General features: G+C 40.1%; 1 protein-coding gene across 1 annotated transcript; it reads left to right on the plus strand.

The window, feature by feature from the left end:
• Positions 1–239: 239 nt before the first annotated feature.
• On the plus strand, positions 240–14,433 carry TPBG (trophoblast glycoprotein). Its single transcript, XM_074864728.1, has 3 exons — positions 240–1,937; positions 5,270–5,330; positions 14,415–14,433. The coding sequence occupies exon 1, from the start codon at positions 240–242 to the stop codon at positions 1,365–1,367; it is 1,128 nt and encodes a 375-aa protein (XP_074720829.1). The 3' UTR covers positions 1,368–1,937; positions 5,270–5,330; positions 14,415–14,433.
• The last annotated feature ends 608 nt before the right edge of the window (positions 14,434–15,041 follow it).

Genomic DNA, 15,041 nt, shown 5'->3' on the forward strand with positions numbered 1-15,041 from the left:
CGGGCGAGCGGAGCCGCGCCGCCCCGCCGCTGCCCTCTCCCTTTCCTCCCCTGCCGCAGGTCTCGCTGCGGGAAGCGGAGAGGAGCCAGCCCCGGAGGGGAAGCGCCTGCCCCCGGAGAACGGGCTGCCCGGAGCGGGCAGCGCCCCGGCGGGAGCCGCCCCCCGCCGAGCCTCGCCGCGCCGCCCGGAGCCGAAAGCGCCCGTAGGGGAAAGTTGTGCGCGGGGCCGGGCCGGGCGCGATGCCGGGGCGCGGCGCGCTCTGCCTGGGGCTGCTGCTGCACGTCCTGCTGGGCTGCGGCTCGTCGCGGCAGCCCGGCGCCTGCCCGGCCCCCTGCGAGTGCTCGGAGCCGGCCAAGACGGTGAAGTGCGTGAGCAAGAACCTGACGGCGGTGCCGCCCGACCTGCCGCCCTACGTGCGCACCCTCTTCCTCACCGGGAACCGCCTGGCCCGGCTGCCGGCCGGCGCCTTCCCCGCCCGGCGCCTGCCCGACCTCAGCGCCCTGAACCTCAGCGGCAACCACCTGCGGGCCGTGGAGGCCGGCGCCCTCGCGGCCCTGCCCGCCCTGCGGCAGCTGGACCTCAGCGGCAACCCCCTGGTCTCCCTCAGCCCGCAGGCCTTCGGGGAGGGCGGCAGCCCGCTGGAGGAGCTGGCCCTCCGCGGGGCCCTGCGCGACCACGGCGTCCTCCTCAGCCTGGCCACCATGCTGCAGTCCGGGGCCCTGCGCAACCTCAGCCGCCTGGAGCTGGCTGACAACGGGCTGCTGCTGCTGCCCGCCGGCATGTTCACGGCCCTGCTCACCCTGCGGCAGCTGGACCTCGGCAACAGCTCCCTGGTGGGCCTGCGAAACGTCTCCTTCCAGGGGCTGGGCCAGCTCCAAAGCCTCAACGTCAGCGACAGCTCCCTGGGCGTGCTGAGGAACGGCACCCTGGCCCAGTTCCGCGGCCTGCCCGCCCTCCGGCGCGTCGGCTTGGGCCGCAACGCCTGGGTCTGCGACTGTACCGTCGAGGACCTGGTGGCCTGGCTCAAGGAGAGTGACCAGGCCGAGGGCAAAGAAGCCCTGACCTGTGCCTACCCCGACAAGATGCTGGGCAAAGCCCTGCTGAAGATCAACGGCTCGGACCTGAACTGCTCTGTGCCCGTAGACCTGCCTTCCCAGCTGCAGACTTCCTACGTCTTCCTGGGAATAGTCTTGGCTCTCATCGGGGCCATTTTCCTCCTGGTTTTGTACTTGAACCGAAAAGGAATCAAAAAGTGGATGCACAACATCAGAGATGCTTGTAGGGATCACATGGAAGGCTACCACTACAGATACGAGATCAATGCAGACCCCAGGTTAACAAACCTCAGCTCCAACTCGGACGTCTGACGAAGCGCCACGGACGCTGGGCAGCGCACAGTAGCTATGCATGAAAAGTAGACTTACGCTTTACCCTCGTGCTTGCTTCCCTCTCTGAGAAATCTCAGATGTGCTTGTAATTTGAGAGGGATATGCCTCCCTGTGATGTCAAGTTCATTTTTGTTTTGAGATGCTGGGCAGCTGCGCATGGCGTTGGGCTGTATGTAGGAAACAAGCTGCTACTTCTTTTCCTCCTTACCTGTCTGTACTTGTGGGAAATTTTTTTCAAAATCTGAAAAGATAAAAAGGATTCTCTCTGATGCTCCAAAGCCACCAGAGTTCATAAAAAAATTTACCGATGCAGACACCGTTCAACAAAAGCTGCCTCAACTTTTGGGGGAAAAAATTGTTATGTTCCTCTGTGCCAGTTTTGATCTTGTATATCCAAGTTGCGATGACAATGATTCTGTTTCACAGACTACCTTGAGATTTAAAAAACCAAACTTCTTTTAACAACTCCTCTGTTAAAAAGAAGGAATTCGAATAGTGAGCATGCACAAATGCTTTATAGTTTTACATGTTAGGAAACTTACGATCTCAGTAAGTCTCTTACTATTTTGTAAAGTTATTTTTGATTGCAGTTTACGTGAAAAGAGGGTTTTTATACAAACTGCATCTAAACTCCATCTGAACTGTTAAATTCAATAAACAGTCTTACAAGAACTGTTGTGTTGAAGTTTGCTGCTCGATGAGAAATGTATGGACATCTAAGAATGTGGATAGCTCTGAAGTAATAGCCCCGTAGTAGTAATCTGAATAAAATTTTATACAAATGTGTAGCTTAGAGGCATAAATGTTTGACAACTTTGTGAAATATGCTAGGATAATTACACCGGTCAATGACGAGAGCAGTTTCACTTGGCAAAAAAAACCCTGGTCTGCTCTCTCAAAACAACTGCAAAACGTCGAAACAGATGCTAGGGTCCACCTTGCTGGGAAGGTACGAGCTGATAGAATTTTCATAAGGTCTTCTCTACCAAATTAAAAAAACCCAAACCAGTTCAAATTAAATTGCAGAGTTTGTAAGCTAAAGAAAATTTTACCTGAATGGAATTGTTTATTATAAAGAAAAGATACTTTCATGGCCTGAACTAAATTAAATGCAGCTCTGTCGTGTAGTCGCTGAGCTTCGGGCTTGTAAATCAATGCAGCACTTATTAAGTGCTTACTGTTTCATTTTAAGCTCTCAGTACTCGTGAAGTTCAGTGGTGATCTACATCAAGTAACGATGGAACTTTATCTTAAAGCTTATAACAGGTGCATTTCAGTATTGTGTGTTACTCATGCTTATTGCTTGGGAATGCATTTTCTTGTAAATAGATAAAGCATGCGAAGAAAAATTTCAGAAATGCATCATTTTATATGGAACTCTGATGGTGTATGAAAAGGTTAGCAAGAATCTTCCAATGGCCACCAATAATTAATGCACTTTTTCTAATCTATTTATAGATTTTTAATGAAAAAACTACACCAACTGTAAAAGTGTGATGTGAGTTGGTATCTATCAGTATATCTTTGGAGCTTTTCCCATGGTCACTGTTAGTTGAAGCTCTTGAGCATCGCTAAAATTTTATGAATTACTGGCTAATTCCCTTTGCTTTCAGAAGTGACAGTTTTCTCATAGATATACGTCTTTGGTAAGAGCTCATAAATATAAAATAGTCCTTAAAGTGTCAGAAGAAATGTAATCTATTTTGGGCATCAGTATTATTCAGATGCATTTTTCTCTTCTTGCAACTTCAGACTAAGCAAGTAGCACAAGTTGGTTCCCACTAATTTTCTATTGCTTTAAATTGGCTTTATTTAATAGCAGTGATTTTTTTGTTTTAAATGTAGTTTTGTACATTTGCCCTCAAAAGTAAAAGAATTAATATTAAGTACAATTAATGTTTTGATAAATCAGTGTATTTTACAATTAATGTAAGTTAAGTCACAGCCTATTTCTTCTGCTGTAACTTATGTATGAGCAATATCTGATTAACAGCATATGAATTAAGTTTGTGGATTCTTATGAAGCAGACTGCTGGTCTGAATGTTAGCTGCCCGTATTTTAAGAACAGTGTAAAAAAACCCCGGTGTGAATAACTATTACTGTGCAACTATGCAAACTGTTCATACTTTGTATACATAAGGTAGTTTATGTAAGAAGCTAAAATTTACAAGAGCTATGCAGTGTACTTTGTTGTGTTGGTCATTTCGGATATTATCAACTTACACTCAATTGTACAGTGCCAAGAGGAGTAGAGCATCATCCTTGCTTAAGATGCTCCTGTAATATAATAGATAAAATACGTATCAACCAAGCCATTTCTTGGTTAATTTCTTGGGTTTTGTTAACAGATACTTTAAAGTAACTACAGTAAAAGCAATTATCTGTGATGTGTTAATGTGACATGCATTTATAGAGCCGCGGTGTAAGGATAGGCAACAACTTTAATCTCAGTCTCTCACCAATGGACTATTTGTATAGCAAGCAAATGTAACTGTTGTACTACACCTATTATTCTAAAGATTATTATTATTATTTTTGTATCATAGAAAGTCAATGTAATAGAATTTTATTTAGAGACCTGGTGATGGCTACTTTAAAATAATTCTTGCCATTTGCTTACATGTGTATTTATTAGGATGTAACGGTTAGCATGTGTCAGTATTGTGTTGGACAACGTTCTACAGTGTTTGACCAACAGTGAATGCTTTGGTGCTTTGTACAATGCATTATTTAATCTTAAATCCCCTTCCATAGACAGTGCTTGAAATTTGTTTTCCTTTCCTTTTACAAAATGGTTAACAGTGGTACTCAGAAGACATTTAAAAAGTAGCTCCCAAAGTGCTTCGGAATTGGTTAAAAACTATACATTTAAAGTAACATTAGTTTAATGGTTCTTTTGAAGCACATTTTATAATCTTACTTTGCTTTGACACCTGAAATTCCAATTGATTACTATTTCCAGAGCAGCTTAATTAGCGAGGCTGTTTTATTCATTCATTCGTCAATAAAACACGTGCAGTACTAAATGCCTCTAAAATGTCTTTTGTATACATAAACCCCCAAAGTTCTGCATGACACAGTTGTCACTAATGTTTCACAGAAAACGTTTAGACTGAAGTAGTAGGGAAATCTTCAGGGAAGTCTGTGCAGCTAAGAAACAGAAAGGATGGTTTGTCCAAGATTCAACTGCTTTCTTAAAACTAGTTTTAGATGTAATAAGCTTAAAATTTTCTTAGAAGAAAAGCACAAGGAATTAACATAGTTTTAATATATTTTCCTAAAGAGTTTTGGATAAGCTCTGTTGCCAGGTAAGAAACAGAAAACTCTTTCTTTATCCAAGGTAGCTTTATATTAGATCATCCGACTTTTTTTTTTTTTTCATTTCAGCAAGCCATAATATTACCAATACTTTTGACATCCAAAAAGTGATTTAAGTTTTGCACAACTGCTTTAAACCTTTTAATTCAGGGTAATTTATCTTTTAAGCACTGGTGACAATTCCCAGTGACATGCCAGCTAGCAAAGCAGTCTGTTCAGACCCGTATTCGGTTGTTGACTGAGATGTCACTGAAGACAGGCATGGCAAAATATTCAAAATATGACTGCACTAGGATCCCAACTCTCATTATTCTACCAGCATTTTCCCTGTGGTATACTCTGCTCTTTATGCATCTGCATAATTTTTTCTTCGCCTCATTTTCTCAAGAAATCCATTAAAAGGAGTATCATGAATCTGCACAGGTGGAGAAATCAGTCCAACTGCACCTATATTTTGAGGTTTAGCATCTTCATTGCCTTATAAGCCTTAACATGAAAAAGAGCCTTTGTCAAAGTGGACAGAATGAAAATTTGATATGCACTTTTTTTTCTCTCTCTTTAGCAGCTGAATGTTCAAGAAGAACCATTCATTCTCAGCACATGATGAAGGAAAATAGCATTTGGTAAGAAAAACATTTCGGTTTCAAGCTTCCGAATGACATTTATATTCTAGGAGAGAAGACTGAAGGTAGAAGCTTATAAAGGAAGCTGAGATATCCCTTTGTAATGGGTCAGCACTGGAAAAAAATCACAACGCTAGCCATAGGAACAATTGCTGATTGATTCTGTCTGTTATGTTCTGGTCATGTTTTATGGATACAGCTCTAATTTCTTCCTGTTGCTATAAATAGAAACATTTTGCTAACAAGTGGAGTCACGTCCTATAATGTTTGTTAATGCAGGTGTTTCCACTGTGAGATTTTTGTGGGATATAACAGAAGATTGAATTTAATTCAGTGCCTGCTGATTTAATAATGACTAGATCAGGCCCATAACTTAACGCTCCTTTTTTTGCAAATGTGCTGCTTACTAGTTGCAAAGACCTTAGCTTGAAATCAAACAGTGAAAGCCCACCAAGGAAGAGAGAAAGCAGTCCATTTGGGGAATGTAACATTTATTAGGTATTTCACACATGCTTTGAAAAGAGGCATAAACCATGTGGGAGCAGAGGATCCTTTGCTGATACAGAAGTAAGCGTACTCTGCTAGCTTCCTGAGTCAATAGAGCAGTAGCAGAAAAGTGATGCTTTGCACCAATACAATAAACCTAACACCACTGCTCTCCCACCTTGAAAAAAAAAAAACCACCACCAAGCTTTTAGAAGCAAGAATACAGGTTTGTGGTATAAGTATGTCCTTTAAAAGGGCTTCTGCTTTCTCAACAGTGTTACAATTTATGTGTTGTCACATCCTCGGAAAACCTTGCTATGCCAGAAGTCATCTGTTGTGTAGGCAAAGCTTGAAATCAGTCCTTGCATTCCCCGAGTTAGCCTAAATAGAAAAAGGGAACTATTAAGAAAATTAAAATGGTACTTTAGACAGTGTATTCAAGTTGCAGTTAATAATTTAATACTTGCAATTATTTATATTTTTCAAAGTATTCACTAGATGGCTTTTCCTTTCTGATGATAGACTAACAGAATAACAGATTTGTTTTCTAGTAATTATGCATGAAGTATCTGAATAAATTAGTAATGTTGTTTGAGTACATACAGTGATAAAAATGTTAGAAATCTCATGTTCTAGAATGTTTTACTATTCTAGAAATTTTAGATGTGCAAGAAACTGCTGTAACTTTTTCAGATTGAAGTTTTATTTCTTAATTGAAAATTATTTGTGAAGAAAACCACAATAAAATACTTACCAGATTGCTTATAAATGTTATATGTTCACTCTGTTGATTTAATTACTGATAACTGAGGTCTTTGCTAAAGGTGTACTTGTATTCTTTATAGCTCAGATTGATGACTGGGCTGTGAATTTGCACATTAGAATAGTGAAAACAAATTCCATCTAGATAGCCTGATTAATTTCTTTAGAAAGAAATTTGTTCAGTGAACATAAGGGATTGTGTTTTAATCATTATTGTTATTTTGGTCATAATTTGATGGCTTTGTGGGTATTAATATATACAGTATTGATTTTCAAGTTAGGTGCCAATTCTAAATTTAACAGTAACAGATTTTCAGGTTTTTAATGACTAGATCAAACTGTGTGTTTTAAAGTCTTGAAATACATATTTACATAGTGAAATATAGAGGCACTGTTATTACTGATGCTGTGCATTTTCTTACTGTGAAGGAACTATTAAAGAAAAGTACTGCTGAAACAGACAACGAAGGGTGAACTCTAGAGAAAAAAGCATTCTGATGACAAACTCCTTTATTCTTTCAACTTTTTTAATGCAAATATTTAGATTGGAAATTCAAAGGGAAGGATGACATTTCATCTTCTTAGATAGCTAGTGCAGACGTCTGAAATTTTAATAAAACGGAGTGATTTTTTAGGGGTGGTCCCAGGAGCATAGCTGATAACTTGGTTAGTCTTGTGTCTAGAGTTGTTTTGCTGCTGTTTTTTTTTTTTACATTCTTAGGACACCTAACATGGAAGGATGTTTGGCTTTACATGTGACGGATTAAACTGTCCTAGATTTTATCTTAGGACTGATCTCTTAGTATCTATCCATGGTCTACTTCACATATTCCATTTGTTCTAGTACAAATTTTATCTATGGCATAGCCCACTGCAACTTTACATGAAATCATGGGCATTTATGCAATAAGGAACTCATTTGTCAAATTGACATGATCAGATGTCACATAGACATTTTAACAGAATGCGGTATATATCGCATGCTGGAAATGTAAAAGCATCAAGTAACAGTAATGAAATATTAAATTAAGAAAAAATACCATGTATTGCAAGAACACTGTAAGCAGTCATGAACTGACACCACTTTGGGACATTTGAGTAATTTAAGCTTGTTTCGAAGAAGGAAAAAGAAGTAGTTACTATATTGACAGTTTTCTTCTTCAGGTGGGTGTCTTCATTCATTCTCCTTAACAACTTATGAACAGGCAGTAACCAAATCCTGCACATACAGATTTGAATCCATTTGAGTCAGTGGCTTTACCCCAGTGCTTTTATGTTTCCCTATTTTCAGGGGTGGGTGCTTTTGTTAGCTTCAGAGAGAGCTCTTATAAAAATTCTTGTTCTCTGATGTTTTTTATATGTACATATATGTATTTTACACACACACACATAATGTAAAACTAGGAGATTGAAGAGGAGTAGAGTCCGAGGCACACCAGCCTCTCCAGTGCGTTCTCTTGGCTAGCTTAGGGGCCTGATTTTTCCCACACATTGGAGAGGGGATCTAAGTGCCTAAATGGAGTAGGTATGCCTCTGGGAAGCACTCAAGACATACTTCATGTTGCTGCACACCTAGTGCGGCCATTAGCAAGTTAACACAAATTGGTGCTGAGTGGCCTAGATTTTCCAAAGTGGCCACAATTTGGGGTTCTGGTTTCAAAGTAGCTTTAAAGGGGCTTAATTTTAAAAAGTTGTTGAACACCTTTTGGAAAACTACACAGTTTTAAGGTGAATTGAACCAAATGTGGAAAAAACTTTTCAGTGTGAAAAGGCATGTGTCTGGTATATACTTGAGAGACAATATAAATACTTGTAAGAGCTTTTGAAATTCCCCAGTCTTTGCTCTCTCTGTTGTTTCTCAAATTCATTGGGAACTCTGTAACGCTGTCTATGCAGAATATCCTTCCTCTTCTCCAGCTCATTTATTTAATCATCCCTAATCCAGATCCCTTTTTTCCATCACCTTTGTATTGTGATCAAGCTTGATCACTTCACATTGGTAAGCAAAGGTAGAATTTCTATGAAACAAGTCATGCATAGAATCAAATCTTGAATGTCTATCACTAAGCAGATTAATTAATAAAGTTATATCTGTTGTTAGACCTTCATTCAGTTTTCCCTTTTCCTGATTGTCCCTTTCTGTTTAGTTTTCCAGCATACCAGAAAGCGTCTGTGGTAGACCAGAGGAACTCTCAGATTCCAATTTCCAGTAATGAAAAAGGAGATCTTACTTTGAGATGATAGCCTAGAAAAAAACTTGCAGAAACAGTGCTCGAACTTTTCTGACAGGATAGTAAAATGTCACTGAAAATAGCTCTGCTAACATATTCTTCATTTTTCAGAAATGCTACATATACAGAAAGAATGCTGAATGAAATGCTGAATTTGTGATACTGATATATATGCTGTTTAATGAGACCAAGGGATTTCTATTACAGTAGCTTATGGTACCTCTGCTCCGGTATCTCCTCCGTGGAGCCCTGCACACACCCCAGTATGTTTGAAGAGGACTCAGATGAGTTTAGGACATATATTCAGCAGACTGTGGTAATTTGTTTACATTAGTAATCATATGTGAAGGCCCTTATTTTCAGGCACATAAAGAAATGCGTTCTATTACTTGTAATTTTTAACACAGAAACAAACTAGCTGGCATAAGCCTGGTTTCATAACTTATCTGTAAATACAAAAAAAAAAATGCTCTGAATTTGAATTTGCAAGGAACAGATGTCTTTCAGCAATCTTGAGTGTAAATTCTGCAGGATTTCCAATTTAATCCAGGAAATGATGACACTGAAGTTTATTGCAAGCAGAGGAATGACTTGTTCTTCATCGTAGTTATGCGGGCTATGCCTTTTGCACAAAGCAGTGCAAGGTGTTTTATCTCCTAGGTTTCCAGGGAGACAGTCACAATCCAGTAGGGGTTACTGTTGTTCTTAATAAAGCTCTCTAGATTTTGTAGTTTTAGCAATTTTTCTGATGAAAATCACAGAGAGAGCAGATAGGACTTGATAAATGACACTGAGTAACGTGAATTGATGTGACCTATTTCAAACATACACAGGTGATGCTGTGGTGCACCAGCTTAGAGTAGATGGTACTGGTGCTTTCACCAGCTAGAATCGTCATTTTAACTGGCAGGAGAAGACTCAAAACTGAGTATTAGTCACTGTAGAGAGCTATACAAACTGTTCTTATTATTTAGCAGTTGATATAGAATGTAGGATATCCAAAAGGTTTTGGATATAGATGTGAAGCACCACCTCCACCACAGCAATTCTAGGTTTGTTTGTATACAAGTTGTGTAATAGTTCACAGAAAACTGTATGTCTCCTCTGTGGTTTAGAAGGAAAATTGGAGCAAACAACAACCGGTTAATGTAAATCAAATTAATGGGCAAAAATCTTCTCCCTCAAAATAATAGTAGTTATTGAGATCATTATTCATGACAGTTCAAGAAATTGTGGTCACAGAAATATATTGGCTTCACATATTTCTTCATTATTATGCTTTCAACACTGTTGTTATACACTAGGCACTGTAAACACAGAAATTTGCAGAGGCAGTGTTCAGTGCAAAGAGACCAATGAATAGTAGAGAAAAGCTACTGAGGGCCCTCCCAATCTAATATTCCATTATTCTGCCATGTGAAGGGGAGAAGTAGAAAAGGGAAGATCTTTGACAGAACAAACTGTTTAAGAAAGAAATGTGGTAAAGCCAAAAATCTCCTGTAATGACAGTCCTTTTTGCCCTCATGGAAGAATGATGTGGCAACATTAGTGATGCTGAAGTAGAGGAAGATATGGTTTCTTTCAGAAGTTTCAGGTTTTTTAGGTTTATTCAGGGTTTTGCACTGTTGGAGCCACAGCTAATTTACACATCAACATTTAATCTAGGTCACCAGAAAATATCAATACTAGAATGTGCTATACATTTTCTTCCCATAATTTTTAAGTTGGACTCTGTGCCTTCCAGTAATGCATGAAGCGCTTGTTCTCCCCTCCCGAGGGAAGCGCATACACTGGCTGAGAGACGGTATATGCACTGTCTTGCCTTATGTTTCTGAGAGAAGTCATAAGCAACGTAAACCACCTTGTACTTAAAGCAGAAGGTTGATTAGCTTTGTGATATTGCCTAATTCCTGAATGAATAAGTTTCTTTGGAAAGCCACCTGCTTGGAGAGTTTTGTCTCCTGTGCAAAAAGCCTTTTGTCTGATTCAGGAGAAAATGTTGGGTACATTCTTCTCCTTTTCAATTTAGTCCTAAATGTTCATCTTTCCAAAGGAATATAATAGTCTTAAGATTTTCTTTTGCATCAGAAAGTAGAACATAAGCTGTGCATGAATTTGGGAGCATGATGAAATCCATAGGAAAATAATTGTTTAGAAACAGTGAAAATAAGGAGTAAAGATCCTAACAAATAAGTTTTAAAACTACATCAGAATAAATAAACTCCCTCCATAAGCATCCGGCTTAAGCTTACACCATTGCAGATGTCCCCACTGCTCCTAGTAACAGGAGCAATGCTCCAAGCAGAAACCCCAGTGTTATTATACAGCCAGCTCTTAGGGCAAGGTGTTTCAGCCACTCTCTCCCCTCACAACCTGCCACATCCTTATCTCAGGGTGCAGAAGTCTCGGACCTGAAACTGCCAGTCCGCTATGTGTCCCCCTCATTTCATTGCAGGTACAGTTGGATTGCACACAGAGGGTTTACTTCCGACTGTAATTTCAGTTTATCAAGGCAGATGGTACTGCCATAGCCTGCGTTGTCCTGATTGAGCAGTGTCCCACCCTCCAGCTAAAAGGACACGAATTTCATCCTCTTACCTTCCTGGACACACAATGTTTGCACCTCAGGGTTGGTTTTAATGTCTTTTCTGTGTCAGTCAAAATTTAGCATGTGCTGATCTGAGCTTTGCAGTTTAAGTGCATGAAGAATACAAGGTAAACTGGAGATGTACACACAACTTAGTCATCTTGTGAATTGCTCTCACAACCTTTAAAAGACAAGGGGAAACATCCCCATACCCTTTTGTTCTTCATATCTTCACCTCATAATGACACAAATAAATAAAGTTCATTTTATACATTTTCAATTTTTATATGTATATGCAAATATATATGAGCACACATTTATATATTACATTTTAAAATTTTAAAATTCTTCAGATTTTATATATGTGTGAAAACACATTCTGTCTATATACAGGTGGGGTCGGACAAGCAGTTCTTGCTGGAAACTAATTTCAGTTTTATCTCGTGTGCAGGCTTTAACAAATAATGCTAATTAAAAGCTATTTCTATTTCAGTCACTGATTTTTTTAGATAAAATAAATAGAATCTAATGTTTTAGAACTAATTATTGCAGTAAGTTTTGCAATAAACACTTTTGATAACAGGAATGATAACATAGGTTAGCATGGCAATTTTTAGCGTCTATTAAGTCTTGTGAGTAGCTTTAGAATTCATAACTTGTAAAACAGTCAGACACAAGCCTATCCTGGGTGAATAGTTTAGCACAGAATACTCCCCTGCCTTCACTTTGTTTTTATTTCTTCTTCAGCACGAGGATGCTGCCAATATTTTGACACTTCTTTCTCCTTAAAATCTCTGTAGCTCTGTCTCTGATGGTATGCCTTCAGAGAAAAAGAGCAAGGGACTGGGATATTCTTGAATTTTCTTGTCAAAACACCGGACAGGATAATTACCAAGAGACAATAAAATTTGGTAACAGGAGAGTGGTTGTTTATGCTTTGTGAAAGGCTGTCGTTATGGTTACTGCATGGTTCAGGTGTCATGTCCTGTTTCTGTAATGTGAAAGGGTCTCCATCTTCAAATTCAAGTGGGGAGCAAGGGCACCTCTGTGAAAGGTGACTTAAGACCCAGTGTTGCTTTTGTCCTGGATTGCCCGTTTGCTGGGCTGTAAAGGAGAGAGGCTTCTGTGTTATACCAATGCCTCGCAACTCTCAAGAGCCATCAGAGTGGAGGAGGCCATGTTGGACATCGTGTAATAGCTCTGGCCTTCCTGCATCTGGGGCCATGGCACTGTCTGTGGGCTGGCAAAGGAACAGTTTGGGATGTTGGAGGGTCTCTCTATGCTGCCAGTGATCCTTTTGTGGCCAGTTATCCTGGCTTTGTGGCTGTTTTGTACAGACAAAGTGACATAAACCAGACTGTTTACAGGGGAGGACTAATGTTCCATCCTAATTCCAAAATCACAAATCACAAAAATGCCTGACCAGCAGTGTGACCTGGGAGCAAGGAGGAAAGGAGTTTCAGAGGTATTTCCTTGAGCCCTGGGGATAAATCACTCTTGGCAGAGATAATTTAGATTTTCTTGAGGAGGCAGAGCTCTAGCGGTGACAGGGAAAATATTCTACTGTGTAATTTTTACTAGACACTCATGGGAGTTCTTTTTAGCCCATCAGTTGCCAGTTTCCTGGTAGCACAACGTAGTAACACGTAGAACTGCCTTTGAAAAAGGGAGGAAAAAGGCACTATACTTACCCTGATTTCATTTACAACTTTGTTTTTACTAGTGGATAGTACGAAGTAAAACTTGTGAATACTGCAAAAATGAGGAGTTTGTGAAGGTCAGCTGATAACTTTATGACTCAACAATAAAGTATTGTAGGAATAGTTAGGTGTTCTACATACATTAGGAACAATGGGTTTAGAAACATGCTATCATCTCTTATTGTGAACTTCTTGAGTACGGAGTAGCTTCATTCTGTATTTCCACATTGCCTGGCACATTGGGATGCTATTCCCTGTCAGGAGCATCCAAATGCTACTGCAAAATAAATAATGGTAGTGCTGTGCAGACTGGTATGCTGCACTTTCTTTGTTAGCTCCCCAATAACACTTACTGCTGTAACAGCATCAAAGCTTTTGGAATAGTGTAACAAATCCCCCAAACACCTGAGCCTTCTCCTTCAGTACTTAACATGGAATAAATAGCACCTTCTAGGCACAAAGTACTCAACTTCCTAGCTCTGCTAGGAAAGAGATTTTTAAATGAGGTAAGTTGAGACAGGTCTAAGAATTCTTCTTCAGACAGCTAAATACTGCGTGCTAAACTGGGCAAAAGCCTCCAGTTTAATGCAAAGATACCCGAGTTGTCTTTAAATGCATTGCTTTGTGTACAAGAAGTCTAACTGTGGCAATACACAAATGCAAAAGAATTTACTCTGCCAGTGAGACTGCCTCTTTCAAGAGCAACAACAACAAAGAGATACTTTCTTTTTTGACATAACAATTCTTCAAGAAAATATTAAAAAAGTAATACAGGACAGAACTCTGGTACAAAAATAATTAAAAAAATTAAATCCTATTTAGTGACCAAGAATGAGGTTGTGAAAAGACTGCGGTGAAGGAGGATGAAAGCATCCCAGGTGCTTCAGATTGTACCAGAAGTAGACTTTCTGCTGGAATCCATGCCCCTTTGAACATCACTGGCCTCTGCCCAAGGTTGCTTGTCAAAGTCCATCTTTCCTGAGGACAGTCAGGTGTGCCCAGTCCCTCAGCCATCACAGCACCTGTGCTCATAGCAAACTCCCTGTGGAGGAGGACAGCAGTGAAGCAGATCATGAGCTTTCTTTTAATAAATAAATTAATAGAAAGATCTGTGCAAGAGACTTTGCAGAAACCTCTGAGGGATGCTCTGGCCCAGTAAGGCTTAAGGGCTGTGGCTAGTTTACTTTGAAGTATTTGTATCAAAGTAATGTAAACACTGTACTGCTTCTCTTTAATTTATTTTCTTTCACATGCTTCCAAATGTGTTAATTTTATGCAAAGATGTCTGTTAACTGTAACAAATATTTATCCTCTACAGGAGCTGAGCTCTTTGGAGTACACAGCAGCGTTTGTAAGCAGGCGTTTGAGTGATGCAGGTGTGCAGCTGCTCCATTCCTCCCTTTTTTTTCCAGCTGGCCGCCTTACATTACCCTCCTCAAAAGAGCTGAACTTCCCAAGGTCTGGTTCTGAGTATGGAACTGTAATGGGCTTCAGTGGGAGCTGCGCATGAAATATCTGAAGGTAGCTGAGAGCTCAGAAAGGTATATGCAATACTTAAAGCAGGTGATTTCTCTGGCTAAACTATTCATATTCCTGGAGAGTAAAACAAGTTTGTCCTGAACTTCAGAGCAACACAAGCGCAAAGTAATGCGTTGTTTTTACAAGTAAAGAGCTTAACACACAGCAGCAGGAGGCAGAGGATGTTTTTCCCAAGCCTTTTGTAAATTTTGAATCTACGCCAAAGGAAAACAACTTAGACATGCTTTCTTTGGACACTGTGCCTCGATTATCTTGAAATACCTCAAGTACATTCTGCTTATGATCATGTCACATCAATGATACTTTTTTATTCATGAGGGTGGAGGAAGGCTTGGAGAGAGCAGGTGATTCACTTTCTGTTCTGTGCTAGCAGATCATAATTTGTCTCATAATTCTTCTGACTCAT

This window comes from Strix uralensis, chromosome 3 (assembly GCF_047716275.1).
Source record: "Strix uralensis isolate ZFMK-TIS-50842 chromosome 3, bStrUra1, whole genome shotgun sequence".
NCBI classification, from domain to species: Eukaryota; Metazoa; Chordata; class Aves; order Strigiformes; family Strigidae; genus Strix; species Strix uralensis.